Raw genomic sequence first — 15,612 nt, forward strand, 5'->3', positions numbered from 1 at the left:
AATTTTTCAGTGGTGAGATCTTTAAAAAATTGTTTCAGAACACAATGTTTTTTCATTCGGTAAATGGTGTAGAAATATGGTGTGCAACGCAATGGAAAAACACGTACTTGCGTGCCTGAAAATTTTTGATGAACGCTCTTTAAAATATGTTAGAAAAATATCAATCATGATTATAAGCTTTTTTCGAAATAATGATAAAAATGTGTTTTTTAACAACAAGAATTTGACTTTAAATGGCTGCCATTTTGTATTTACTCACTCAAATAGAATGAAATTACATAAAACGATAGAAAGTATTATAAGGAAGAGAATATATGTTTATTTTTTTTTCTACGACAATCTGGAGCAAAGATATTAGCTTTGAAGTAAAATATCCCAAAAAATGCATTTTTGTGAATAACTCCGCTAAAAAGAATGATCAAGTGGTGAGAAATTGGAGTTAAGCCTTTCAAATATACTCCTATCGATCCATGAAATAAAAACTGACAGTGCCTCTGTGACTGGAGTATTTTATAAATAAATCATTACAAACTTTCACATTCAGGTCCAAAGTTAATGCGTAAAATATCTATCAAACTGAAAGGGATTGCAAGAATTGATTCAAACTGTAAAGAACCACACTGGAGAGAACCATAGCGATTGTTTTGGAAAAAGTAACTTCCGCTTAATATTTCAAAAGCATTCTATGGAATTTGACATTAAGCTCTCTTATTTAAAATACATGCATTCGGCATCGATGATTCTTTTCTACTTTAGTTAGGAAATTACCATTCACACAGTTTAATACAAGTCGTGTTGGATGGATTCAAACGCAAGTCTGAAACCCATTACAAATGTCATGGTGCACCCCAGGGTTCTATTCTATATACCACCTTGCTTATTTTTATTAATGATTGTTTTTTTATAGTGACTTCTGTTATCTCAGACTGTGATGGCTGCTATCTCAGATTGTATTTTAATTTTCAATCCCTACAAACAATTTTCATAAAGCTTAAAAATTTGTACATATATACTTACCCTTATTCTTTTACCAATCCATTCTGTTTTCTTAAGATAAAAAAAAAAAAATAAAAACACAGTTTTTCATTTTTAAATATTTAACTAAATTTTTTTTTTATTTTTCATAAATATTTAACAAAAATAACTAAAAATAAGAAATTTATTTAGAACTTAAACATTTTTGACAAATTTTCATTTAAAACATTTATAACCAAGTTCAAAATAGTGTTCCAGTTTGATTCTCACAAGTAAAAATAAAAACAAAAAGATTAAGAAAATAAAATTATCAATTAGGTATTTGTTTTTTTTTTAAATTTAAATTAAAGCTAAGTCTTTCTTTCTTTATATAAGCTTTTCTTAACACCAAACCTGCATAGTTATCTTCTTACTTATTATTACTTTAATTCCTCATCCTTTTTGTTTGTTAAACTTAGACTTTTATGATTCTAAGTACAAAATACACATTTACACATTTATAATACAAAAAAGTTAATATTTTCAATATTTTTTTTTTATAATTTTTTGTTTTAACTTTTCTCAATAGACATTTAATTATTTAACAAATATATTTTTTTTTGTGTTTTGTTTGATTTTTTTTTTTAGTTTTAAACTTTAAGTAGGAATGCTGTTAATGTTTCTGATATAAAGGTTTTTTACTTACATATTCTTCTCTTAGTTTTTTTTGTTTCTTTATCCCTAAAATTTATGTACTTTTCTTGCTGTCTGTTAATCAATTGCATTTCTTACATATTTTTTTTTTGTATTTTTGTTCAATTATATTAAAACATTTATTTAATCAAAAAAATTGTATTTGCTTTTAAAAAGTTAAAGTTAGTTATTGTTCATTGATTTTATATAAGAATTTTTTTTAAATTTTTGTTTAAAATTTTTTTCTTCTCTGTGATTTAAAAAAACAAAATTTAATTTTACAATACTTTACAACATCTTGAATAATTTTCTGTCTATAGTTAACTTTGTTAAGTATTTAAATATATAATTTTTTTACTAATTTAAGTTTTTGCTATTAATTTTTTTTTCACGAAATTATTTATTTTTATTATATTTAACACCAATATTGCATTTTTGTTTATGTTTTCTAAAAGGATTTTGTATGTGTTTTTTTTTTTAATTAGTTTTGGACCAAATTAATGATCCAATTTTTAGGGGTTCTTAAAGCTTTTGAGGAAACTATAGGTTTTGTTAGTAATAGTGACACGAGCGGGTATCTATTTTGTATTTTTTTCTTTCATTATTCTCTAAATTTTAGCTAATGGAATATTTGAACAAAAATCTTTAAAGAGGATGAGGTCGAAATTCTGTATGATCGAAATTTCAGTATTCCAAAAATCTGTCTCATAAAATTCTGGATTTTGACCCAAAAAAAGGAAACTAGTTTAAAAAACTGATCAAAATTAAGTCCTTTTTCAAAGATTCTAAAATTTGGTACAGCAAATCCTTCGATTTATAAATCAAATTTCGGTACACATTCTTTCTTTTTTAAGTAAGTTCCTTGCAATTGAACATCATAAACGTTTATACATTTTTTTGAAATTTAGTTCAATATTCTATGATTTCTTGTACCAAATTTTGGTTAATGTAAGAATTGACTATAAAAAATTATTAATTGGTAACTTTTTAAAACAGAAATTTGAAATAGAAAAATTCCAAAGGATTAAAAAAAGAAATTGAATTTTTGTACCAAATTTCACAATTTTGGAAAATGAATTTTTGAACTTTTAACAACATTTAAAACAATTTATAGAAAATTAAGGATCATAACTTAGAATCTTTGGAGAATGGCAAAATTAAAAAAAAAATTATTTTCGACCTTTTACAAAATTTTGACAACCCATTCAAATTTTTTTTCAGAAAAAATGAATTTAAAGCCAAGGTAGACAGTAAGAGGTACAAACTGGATGATCTGGTCGCAACTCAAATATCGAATCTCTCTGTCAGTGTTTTCGATGACCAAATGGTGATCCATGGCCATTACCACCATATCCACCACCACCTCCTCCTCCGCCACCTCCACCGCCTCCTCCACCACCATAATTAGATTTGCCAGAACTTGCAGTACTGTTAACCGAACTCTGTCTACTTATTGAGCTCCTCCTTTGAGGGATGACAAATGGCGGTGGAGGTTGAGGAGTATACTGGGGAGGAATTGAATTAGCAGAAGCCTGTCGAACTAATTTCCGTCCAGAGCTCGCTGCAGGTACTTGAACTGATCCACATCGTGATAGGTTACCAGTTCTGGGTGGTATTGCTGGAGGTGGGCCGGGTGGTGGACCTGCAGGGGGACCACCGCGACCTTTGCCTGATTCAACGGATGATTGAGAAGGAACTCTAGGTGGTAATTGTGGAAGATTTTTTGCATTGGGGGAGAGAGGACTTCGTGAGGGCAGATGAGTGGGTCTTTGTTGGGTGCCATTTCCACCCGGAGATGTGGATGAAACATGTTTTGTTTGTGGCTGAACGGTTGAGGTGGTGATAGTTGGCTTTTGTGGTGGTACACTGTGTTTGATGGTGACAGTTTGAAGCTTGCTTGCTGGCTGTTGAGGTAACGGTTGTTGATGCGCTGGTTTAGGTGATGATTGTGGGGCTGGCATTCGAGGACTTGTAGATTGTGATTGTTGTCCCTGTTGTTGTTGATGTTGTTGTTGGGAATGAATGTCTTGAATTTGTGGTGTCATAACAACTGGATTTTTCTTTTGATCTTGTCCAGCGGCGACGTAAGAAAATACACATAATACCGAGTAACAAATTTGATCGGCCTTAAAATGTTCAAAGAAATGTAAAAAAGAAAGAAAAGTGTCGAAAACGGAATTAGAAGATTAATTCTTGGGGCGATTTCAAAGCAAAAAACAAAAAGCAAATTCAACACTTACATTTAAAAGTTTAGTTTTTTTTTATTAATTTTAGAAGATTTTTATACAACAAACAGAATTAAAGGCAGAAGATTTTTACTTGTTTTTTTTTGTTATTTTTATTATTATTTTTTTTTTAGTGGAAACTATAATTTTTAAACTAAACAATTTATATATATAAAGATAGCTCTGCATGCATATACACATAAATACATTTATTCACACACAATTTTGTTTGTGTTTTATTTTTTTTTAATTTAATTTTTGTTAAATTATATTTTAAGTTGGCACTTCATCGTTGCAAGTAGATTCATCTAGATCTTTGAGTTTTTGTGGATTTTCCATTAGTTTACGAGCAAGGTTTATTGAAAACAGCCTGTGCAGACATAGTGCAGCCTCAGATGCCTTATATTTGTTTATTTGATTTTTTTGTTTTTTTTTGGTTTAAACAACAACACGTACAACAACACATCAAAATAGAGAAAATAATAAAAAAAAGAAAATAAAAAAAATAAATTTTGTAAATTATAATAAAAATATACAAAATAAAATGGAAAATTATTATCTACTAGTTTTTGTTAAATTTGTAAGAATGTTATCAATTAGGCTTGAGGAAATCAAAAATATATAGAGGAAACTATATTCATGCAAATTAAAATATTATTTTTTTTTTAATTTCTAATGATACTTTTAAGCACATTGATTTAGTTTAGCAATAACATAAATTTGAAGCAATATCTAATGCTTTTTTTTTAATTTAAATTTTATACAAAAATAAAAGCTAGCGCTTAAACTCACCATTGATGATTTGTATTTTCTTTGAATAAGTTGTCGTGTTTTCGGATCTGGAAAAAAAATGTTAAATATTTTTAGACAAACCCAATTATTTTTGAATAAGTTGTTTTCAGATAATGTAATAAAAGTCCTGAGCTACCCATAGACAAAAATAACTTGTTATCAAAAACTACTAACGTTTTTTCCCTTGTTACCGTTTTTGAAATGATTTCGATTTCTCTTATGTCTCCGTTAATGTGTTTTTATTACGTACTCTCTTCTAGGTACAATTTAAGTTTTTTTTATTCATTTCTACTTAAAGAATTCTTTAATACTTCTATATTTGATATTTCATAAATAAGTGTTCTTTTGACTTCTTCAAAACTTCTTTTATCCTTCTTAAAAAGATATTATGCCTGTTACTTAATGATTTTTTTCAAAAATGGTGCGATGGTCTGCCAGATTTTTTAGGTTCAAATCCATTCTTGATTTTTTTTTTTTAGGAATCAACAAAGCCTAATTTTGCTGTGTTCAATTTTAACAACGTTGTGATCAAAATTGGTCCAATTTTTCACACTCCATTATATTTCAAGTCTCTATTAAAAATTAGAAAACTGTCAAATCGCAAACAAATTTTAAAATTTCACTTATTAAATGATGACTTTAAATTTGATGGAGGGTGAATAAATTGGTCTATAAAAACGTTTACATTTAGAATATTCAAAATTAGAATACAAAATTTTAAGAAAAAAATTAGTTTATTTGGGAATAATTAAAATTTTGAAAACAGTTTTTAATTGTTTGTTTTTTTTTTTTTTAATTATTATTTTAGTTTAAATAGTTGAGTAAAAACTAGTAAAACAGATCTTTTAAACCATAAGGATGTAATTTAATTTTATTGTTTACCATTTTAAGTTTGTATTTAACCAATCCCTCATGCTCAAATTTCTTTAAAAGTCCAAAACATACCTATTATAAAATTTTCATTGCATTTTAATATGTTGCTTTCAACCAATAAGGTTAAAAATAAAGAAAAAGAACTAATTTCACTGTGTTACAAAATAAAAATCATGTCAATTACTTTGGAAGTGACTTAGCAGAGGTTGTAGGTATTATACTGATATTATATTTCGGCACTTGAAATTTTTCGTATACCCTCAAAATTTCAAGTTATCCGTTTTTCAATGTTTTCAGATTTCAACGATTTTTTACTCAACCATTTTTCAGTCCATTTCAAATTGTTTTACTTTTCTAAACAAAGGAGTACCTTCTTGTTCTTTTTGAAAATATTTTTTTATTATGCTCAAGCACCAAATTTGGTGTAGATTTTATGGGCTGAATTTCAAAGTACAACATTTTTTCACCGTTTTTTAGAGTTTGAAGACAGTTTTAAGCTACATTTTGTGTTTTGGAAATTTTTTTTTTTTATAAACATTGATTAAAATTATTTGAAGGTAAATCATTTTTAAATTAATATTACTCACTATATTCCTCTAGTACGAATATTCCTCCTTTTTGTGTAAAGCACTTTCGAATATGGTCCAACCGGACGAAAAACTGAAATAAATTTAAAAAACATTATATTATTATATAATTAAAACTAAAAAATATTAAATTCATGAAAAAAATACAAAAAAATGCGTTAAATAAATAAATAATAAAAAGTGTACTTGTATTATTTTTTTTGATTTGTAATAAATTTCTTTGTGTGTGTGTAAAATATTATTAAATGTTACTTCATTGTTTTATAAATAAGTTGTGTGCAGAGTGATTTTCCCAAATAAGATTTTGTGCTTCTTTCTCATTAAATTTTTCATCTAAAATTGTGTGTGTAAATAAATTTAACTCACTACATGCAAATATTTTTTACAGCTTAATATTTTCAAGCTATACAAATGGTTTAAGATATATAAGCATAACACTTTTATTTAAAAAACACAAATATTTAAAGCACATATACAATTATTATAGTATTTTTTGTAATTTGTTTTTAACTATTTTTTAATTCTAAGGGGATATAATTGCAAAATAAACTAAATAACCTGCTCTAAGCAATTAAAATAAAAAATAATAAGACAAATTATTGTATAAATAAATAATAATTAGTTCTATATGTTAATAATTAAAAGCAAGCAAATTTACCAGGGGGAAAAAACAAACTTCTAATTAGCACTTGTGAGATGGTCTTAAATTTTTTGAAGAAAACCAAATAAATAAAATAAAAAATTGATATAGAAAATGAAATTGTTTTTATATATATATATATTTTTTTTATTTAACTCATGAGAAGTGTATATATTGTTTTAATTTATAGTTTTTTTAAGACTTGCCCTATAGCTGTCGTACTTAATGAAAAACTTAAATTTATTTATATTGAAAGCAAAATAATAATTGTTTTTAATTTTGTTTAAATAACTCCAATACCGCTATTTTTTATTTTTTTTTAACTTCATGCTACTTCAAATTTTACACAAAATAAAAACAAACAAAAGAAAATTTATAAAATTAAAAATAAAAATTGGTAAAAACTTCATTTTGAATTTACAGGGTTTGAATTCATTTCTTTTTTATGCAATGTAGGAATTTGTTTATAAAACTTTTTTTATGGTGAACTAAAAAAATTAAAACAAAACTTGTGATAGGTGATAAAGGTTTATATATATTTTTTTTTAATTTATTTATTTTTTAATTTTTCAACTAATTTCTTAATGAAAAAAAAAATATATTCAACTACATTCTACTTGCCTTAAGTTTGTTGCTATACAAATAAGTTCTACACAAGCAGAAAAACAAAAACAATTCTTTTTTTTTATTTTTTGTTAAAATTTAGTTTACAATTTTATAGAATTGTATTTGAAAGCCATGTAACAGTTATTTCTACTCATAGTGTTGTGTGAGAACAATTCTTTTTTGTATTTAAATTTTTTTTTTTTGTATGAATTTGTTTTTTAAACTTTGCGTTGTTTATTGTTTTTTTTCTTTTTTTTTTTTTGTTGCAAATATATAACTATTTTTTTCAATATAAATATATCTATATAAAAAAAAATAAATAAAAAAATAAATATTCTTGTGTTTAATGCTGAAGATAAACATTTAAAAAATAAAATAACTTCTTTTGGGTGAAAGTGGTACTGAGTGTGAGTTTTAAAAACAAAAATTATGAAAACACGAATTTAGATTTATGCTTAAAAAAAATTTACAAAATGTTGTTTTTTTTTTAAATATTTAATAAATTTTGTTGTAGAATGAAGTGGGAAGAGTCTCTTGTGTTTGTGATGAATAAATTTGTTTTTGTAGAAAAAAAAAATATAAAAATTAAAACTTAAAGTGAAAGTTTATTGTATTTAACAATTTTTTGTGAATTAACAGAACAAAAAACAAAACAAAAAGTTATAATTGAAATAGTACCTCGAAATCCTTTTTTTATATTAATTTATTTTCGAAAAAATACATGTGGGCATTTTGACACACACCACACATACACATACACGGACGTGTAGGTTTAAGGTTTGCAGGATAACAAACAGGATATATATTATTTTTCGAAGATCGTAGAGCAGATAGTAGTAGTGGTAGTGGTAGAAGTAGTAGAAGATCAATCAATCAATCCATAAGGAAGCGGCAGCGGTCCGCAAAAATAATTATATACAATTTTTGTTTTGTTTTAGTTTTTTTTTTCTAATTTAATATTAAAAGGTCTTCTAAGTTTTTTTTTTTAATTTAATTTTTTTTATTCAAATAAATAAATAACTAAAAGAAAAATTCCTATTTTTGGGGTTTTTTGATGGGGTTTTTAGTTTAAAATAAAAAAAATTGTAAATAAAAATTATCAATGAAGGGATGGAAAAGAAGAAGAAGAAAAAAATTAAAATCAATATTCCTGTTATTCGATTTTATATATTAGCGAATGTATACACAAGGACCATCTCAAAAGTTACCAATTAAGAATTTCGATTAAAAAGAAAGAATTTTTAATTAGAAAATTGTGAAAAAAAATTAAATAAATAAAATTAAAAATATATATTTATTTTTATTTCAACTTTGAAAAAGAGACAAAAAATATTAAACACAAATTTATTATATCAGAATATTGAAAAGAGATTAACCGATTTTGCTTAGTTTAAATAAAATAAAATTAAAATTTTTATTTACATTAATTATTTATTATAGAAGAAATTATTAAAATTAAAATTTTAAATTTCACGCGTTTGCAATACCACTCATCCGATGTTTACAAAATTATTAAGGTTAAAAATTAAAAATAAAACTATGATAATATTGATAATTAAAAAATAATAATATAAAAACTAAAATAAATTAAGTTATTTATAAATATATATTTATTTATTTATTAAATTTTCGTATACAAAATATTAATAAATATTTATAAATATATATATTTTAGCATTCATTTACATTCACTAGCAGATTATATGTATATTAAATATAATATTAAGATTATTAAAATATTGATATTAAATACATTTATATGGTTGGTGTCAATGTAGCGGCATATATAATTGTAATAATCAAATGTGTTCAAAAAAAAAAAAGATGTAAATAAAAAACCAAAACTATGAAGGTGGAAAAGGGGTTTTTTTTTAAATACTTCAAAGTAGATTCCGGTACTTGAAGTTATGAAATTTAACTTACCGTAAATTAAATTAAAAATTAAAAATAGTGTGAAAAGATGTACAAAAAATAGTTCTATTTGCTTCTTTTGGTTTAATATGCAATATCAATTTAGAATAGTAAAGGTATCTTTATTAAATGATTCATTTCCGATATTTAAACTAAAATACACGATACTAGTTTTTAAGGAAATAGAAAAATTAGTAAAATGTTTTTGTTGCCTTATTTGTTTTAAGTCCATGGATGGGTTTTTGAGCTCGAATACAGAATTGGAAACTATGCAGTTCTCCAAAATGACCTGACTAAGAAAAAGGACTAAAGAACAGTCATAGGTATATTATCACCGACTGATGGTGTCTAAAATTGTACATATATCAATTCATACAAAAATAATTATTTAAAAGGAAAACAAGCAATGCATTTATACTTATGCAACACTAAAAAAAACCGTTTTTTTGTTTTGTTCTTGTAAATTCTAGACGATTTTTTTAAATGCATTTTAGCTCTCATCACTTGCTTTAAGATAAAATAATAAAATATTCAACTTTCTTCCGTTTAAATTGTTCCCTTAGTTGATTTTTTTAATGTGCGGTTACACCTAAGCAAATCACAGTACCTTATTGTTAAAATAACATAAACATTAATTTTTTCTCGAATTCGTATATGCTTGGATGAAATTTAGTCTTTAGTTATAATATATTGATATTTGTTTAACATGAAAAAGCGATATGGCATTTTAAATTTCATCTTTTCGATTTACATTATAAATGCATTAAGAAATTTATGATTTGATTTCCAATACCAAAAGTTTGCTATAAATACATTCCTTTTTTGTGATTAAAGAATAAGAACTATTTTATTTTGGGGGGTGTTAATGAAATTCTTTTAGAAATAAGACCCTATTCTTCACACAGTATAGTGATTTCTTTGCTGTCTTCAGTGTTTTTTTTTTGTGCTTTTAAGTACTTTCTCAACTAATACACCAGAAGAGTTTCCTTAAACATTTTCATTTTTTTATTGAAAAAATAAATGGTTGGTGCACAAGTGTCAATAAAAGCAATATTTAATCTGTGGAAAACTCTCTCCGGCAAACTTTCCTTTGATTAATGTTTTCCATATTTTCTAAATTTTCCTTGATTTCGATGTTTTTCAAAACTTCTTGATAATTTACAATCAAGCGCTTTATAAACGATTAAAAGATTTTGTCCCTCTACTTTATTTTACTAAATTTATTACAAACGAATTATATGCCGGTAATTTATTATACTACTTTTATTCTCTATGGAATTAATGAGTGAAACTTAGTTGAAATATTAGTAGAACATAACCAGCACATTAACTTTATTTTTTTAGAATTGCCAATTTTTTGCTTCACTAGAATGTAATAAATTTTTTTTCAATCAACTTATTTTCAAAAAAAATTCTAATTTTGTAGGTTACGTATACGCCACAGTGATTAATTTTTTTTTGCGAATTCTGGATCAATTAAATAGGCTTGTTTGTGTTTTATTCTCTCCTTAGTTTTTAATTTCTGCATTTCCACCTATACTGAAAAACTCCTTTTTACCTTAACTAGATCTAATCTAAAATTTTTCAATGAAAACTTGGCTATACAAAGAGTTTAGAAAAGAGTGCACATTTCTGAAAAAAATTATCAGAAAAAATAAAAATTCAAGTACATATATGCGCTGAACAACAACGTAATTTTTCATTGATTTTGACCTGAATTTAATCTGTGTATAAAACAATTCAATTCAATTTTTTTCAGTACGATTTTATCATCTTAGAGTATTAAATTTAGAATATTAAAAAACAGATGCGATTTTTAGTTCATTTGCGATTTCCTTGGCAACTAACATAGTTTTCTGACAAAAGAGTTTTTCTAAAGTTTTATCCAAACCATATTTTGGAAGAAGAAAAGTGTCCAAACATCTTTTGCAGAAAATTGTATGCTTTACAAATTTGGTATTTTATGCTTTAGGATAAATTTTATCCTTTGGAAGTTATATATTAAAAAAAGATATTTTCGAAGGTTAAATAACTTATGACGCCTTCACCATTCGCTTATAGAATTTCGAGTTAGTATTCCTTAAGTAAAAATAAGATAATGACATTAAAAACCTCCACATATATTTATTTTGCAGTTTGGCCTTTTTCAAAAACTCTGAAGCAATCTTTTTCTTTCCTGTTTTGTAAAAAAAACGCTTAATTGAAAATAAGGCTTATTTTATATTATTTATGACAAAATTATGATTGACTTCTCTATTAAGTGTCCAAAAATTATGTAAAAGTTGTGATAATCGTTAAACCTCCATACCTTTTTAATCCTTTTAAATAATTACTATTTCGTACATTAAACTTATTTATTAAAGCATTACCTTCTTAATAATATTATATGCCAATTGCTTTTAAAACCGTTAAAAAAACTCATCAAAATCAATAAGAAAATAAAAATTAAATAAACTGAAAAAATAATTAAACAATTTTCATGCTATGTACTAATGCAGTATATGGTTCGATTAAAATGATTTTTGATTCAAAAATTTAAAAAATATTAATAAATATTATTAATTATGTTAGTAGGTATTTTTTACTTTAAAATTAAACAAAAAGAAAACCTTAAAAAAGTTTGCGAGACACAAAAAAAAAAAGAATATGGCCACGTATGCTTTTGCGAATTAATAAATCGATGATAAGAAGAGTGGTTTTGCATTGAAAAAAATTAAAGGATGTTTTTTTTTTTATTCTTAAATTTATAAAAATATATTTATTAATTTTTAAGGCGATAGAAATGAAAGAAAAAAGTAGGAAATAATTTGTTTATCTGTACAAAAGAATATTATGAATTTGGAAAAAAAAAATAAAGAAGATAGAGAATAATTGTTTTTAACACTGAGGGAGATAGACACCAAATAAGAAAATGTATAATATGTTATATGCCTTAAGATTTATCCATAAATTAGTATTAATTTTATTTTTTATAAGAAATTTACATTTTAATAAAAAAAAAAATCATTGAGAAGGTCCTTGCTATCTGCATGTTTTTTTTGTTTTTTTTTCAAATTTAAAAATAAAATTTTACAATTTTTTCACGAGAATAAAAAGAAAAGCTAACGAAGAGCTTCTTTTTTTTTGTTTAAGTTAATAAACTCACGTAGCCATACAATAAAATTTATTTGTATATATTTTTTTTTTTATTTAACAAAACAAATAGCAACAAGAATAATTATTATTTGCTAAAATATCAATTAAAAATTTATCATATTACTGTTGCTTGGATATTATAATTAAAAATTAAAAATAAAATAATATTTAAACTTAAAATCTAAATTATTTTTTATTTAATAATAATTAAGAAAAAAATATTTATTCTCACCTTACTGTTCGCAAATAACAAACCAACACCCTCAAGGCACACTTGAAGCAGACCCCCTTCACCAGAATTCATATCTTGTACTGGGAATTCGCCACCAAGTTCAGGTACATTTGTGGGGGTGCCACCACGTTCCATGGCATCTTTGATGCAGTTATACAATTCCTTACACTAGAAAAAATTTTGCTCAAGTCATGAAGCCTTAAAAAATTTAAGGACTAAGTAATGCAAATGCAAATATACTGACCTTTCTTGTATAATATTTGTGCAACTGCGTCTGTCCACCATTACGTCTCCAAAGACACAAAACTTTTGTTTTGGGTGAATAAGTCATATTCACTAATCGTTCATACCACCAACGTTCGACAATGGTTCCGTTAACTGACCTCAAAACTAAACCATCATCACGGACTTCTAGGAATCTTAAAGGACCAGTAGCATCGACTCCTTGATGAACTGTGAAACTTTGACGATGCAAGAGTCTTGAACCCAAGGGTTTCAAATCAATATCATTGCCATTCTATTAAGGGAAGGATATTTTTCAGAAAAATTGTACTTATTTTTTTTTTCAAGAAATTATTACCAAATTATTAATTTGATCAACTAAATTATGAACTTCTTGTGAGTATACCAAACCAATGTGACTTTTGCCAAGTAAACGTCGAACTTTTCTCTTGATTTCTTCTTTATTTACATTCAACATGACTAGGATAGCTGTCAAATTGTACAGCATTGTCGAAAGTAATCTATCTTCATCGTGTTCTAATCTCTTTCGTTCTGATTCACTTAGAGATTTGTATCTTTCCATCATTTCTCCAGGTCCCTGTGCAAACCGATATTCAATTAATTCATACACAAAACTGAGTTTAAAAAAATCTACCTGATCCATTCCAATCATATCGCGTTCTTGACTAACAGCATCTAAAAATGCATCTTCCCAAAATTGCATTTGATTCCACAACATTAGTCGATCTTTGCCAACCAATCCTTCGAATAAATACACTCTGGGGCTATCGGGTGATGGTGATGAAGATGTATTTATTAAATGACCACCAGTGTATCGGAAACCAGCACTTAATGTTGATTTACCAGACCACAAGTTGCCACCTTTCTTAGAGTCCTTTAATATGTTTGTCTGTAAATGGAAAGTTATTACTTAAAACAAAACCGAATATGAATATTTTTGGGTTGTTAATTTTCACCAAAACTGTGAAACCTAACCTAAGTGAGATTGATTATTTTTTTTTTTTTTTTCGATTTGAAGAATTAGTTCAGCAAATCTCTTAATCAAACATTTGCATTTGAGCTAAACACTAAAATGCTATTAATATCTTCTTTAGTTATTTGGATTCCAATAACCAAAACATTCCCATATTTTAGTGTTCTTAAAGAGGGTACAATGTGTATAAACAGAATTAAAATTTTCAAAAAAGCTCAGAAAATATGGATCAAAGAGAAAAGATTATTACACTATGGAACTTGTAGAAAATAAAATTTTCTACAATTTGTGGTCAAAAATTAAAAAAAATGGCCGAGTTATTCACAATTTTTTTTTTTTAATGACGAACATTTCTTTATATAATTTTTTGTTTAGGATTCGTAGAGCACTTCATTAATAGCTGAGTATAATACATACCAAACCCGATTTGTATACTACCAATTTTAAGCATTTTCCCGTAATTGCTCTGCTAACTTAAAATTAAGTAAGCCGAACATTATTTTTTCCCAAAAGAATTGGAGCACTTAACTACCTGTAAATTAGCACTAGCAAACATTCTCTACTGCTCACTTTATTTTTACCGACTTCAGAGACATAGGTACTATTTTTCCAATATTTCCCCGCCTAAAGTTTTTCGATAAGAATTCACAGTGTATTTTGGTATGACTCGGTAAACAACGACCAAAATTTAGCGTCTCATCCTAAAAAAATATAAACGTTCAAAAAACAATCCTTTACAATTTGTTCTTCTAAAAATGCGCTTAGTTTTGGGCAAAGTGACATTGTTTTTTTTTACCGACTTCCAATTCGTCTGTATTTTTTTTTTTTTTTTTATGTTTGTTACCGCATAACTTTGGACTGAGTGAACCAATTTTGATAATTCTTTTTGTATTGGATAGCTGGTGGCTGCAGCGTGGTCCATTTCGTTCACTTTTTGCCTTAGGAACTATTTTAAAAACCATAAAACCCAGTTTTGATCCATGGAAGTCGGTTTTGTTTTTTTTTGCTAAAAATGATTATTAGATATTTGGACAGGGACAAAGGATTCATAAAGTTTTTAAAAATATTTTGGGTGAAAGGGTGTTTTTTTGATAGGTGTGTGATTTTGATGTGAGAAAGGTATCATACCGGCTAACTTATATTTTATTAATTTTTAAAACTTGGTGAAATAGTTTTGGTTGGTATAAGAATTAAGAATCTATAAAAAGTAAAAAATTATTTTGAGTGAAAGGGTGTTTTTTTTTTCAAGAAATGATGAAATTCGGAACTAGTACCACAAAAACTGGGAAAAAATTGTTACACCAATGAAAATTGGTGAAGATGTTTCATTTTCAATAGAAAGCAAGAACCCAAAAAGTCTATACAAATATTTTAGGTTAAAGGGTGTTTTTTTGGGAAAAAGGGAAAAATCCGTGATAAGTCCGATAAAATCAATGGTATAAATGGTAGTATAGTACAATTACGAAATTTATTAACTATGTTCTCTTTCCCATGGGAATTACGAATAATGTAAGTCTATAAATTTTTTTTATGTGAAAGGGTGTTTTTTTTAGAAGTAAAGAAAATATGGGTATATTTGAAACAGTGTGTAATACTACAGTAATATTAGTGGTACCCAATTGAAATTTAGCAATTATGTTACTTTTGATAAGAAACAAGAATTTTAAGTGTCTATAAAAATATCATGGTTAACATGGTGTTTTTTTGAGTGAAAATAAAAATGACGGGTCACCCTAATGAAATTTGGT

General features: G+C 25.9%; 1 protein-coding gene across 13 annotated transcripts in view; it reads right to left on the reverse strand.

Annotated features, from left to right (window-relative positions):
- Positions 1-1,296: 1,296 nt before the first annotated feature.
- LOC129908748 (MAP kinase-activating death domain protein) overlaps positions 1,297-15,612 on the reverse strand; it is a 54,550-nt gene continuing 40,234 nt past the window's right edge. For 12 of the 13 annotated variants that reach the window (XM_055985486.1, XM_055985481.1, XM_055985492.1 and 9 more), the window contains 7 exons: positions 13,526-13,780; positions 13,229-13,468; positions 12,893-13,165; positions 12,649-12,816; positions 6,125-6,197; positions 4,665-4,711; positions 1,297-3,773 (listed from right to left, as the gene is read on the reverse strand). In XM_055985486.1, coding sequence (XP_055841461.1) covers positions 2,952-3,773; positions 4,665-4,711; positions 6,125-6,197; positions 12,649-12,816; positions 12,893-13,165; positions 13,229-13,468; positions 13,526-13,780 — 1,878 coding nt within the window. In that variant the 3' untranslated portion in view covers positions 1,297-2,951. Of the gene's footprint in view, positions 3,774-3,980; positions 4,272-4,664; positions 4,712-6,124; positions 6,198-12,648; positions 12,817-12,892; positions 13,166-13,228; positions 13,469-13,525; positions 13,781-15,612 lie in introns of those variants that run through there. The other variant, XM_055985488.1, reaches the window with a different exon arrangement.

The sequence above is a fragment of the Episyrphus balteatus genome, chromosome 2 (assembly GCF_945859705.1).
Source record: "Episyrphus balteatus chromosome 2, idEpiBalt1.1, whole genome shotgun sequence".
NCBI classification, from domain to species: Eukaryota; Metazoa; Arthropoda; class Insecta; order Diptera; family Syrphidae; genus Episyrphus; species Episyrphus balteatus.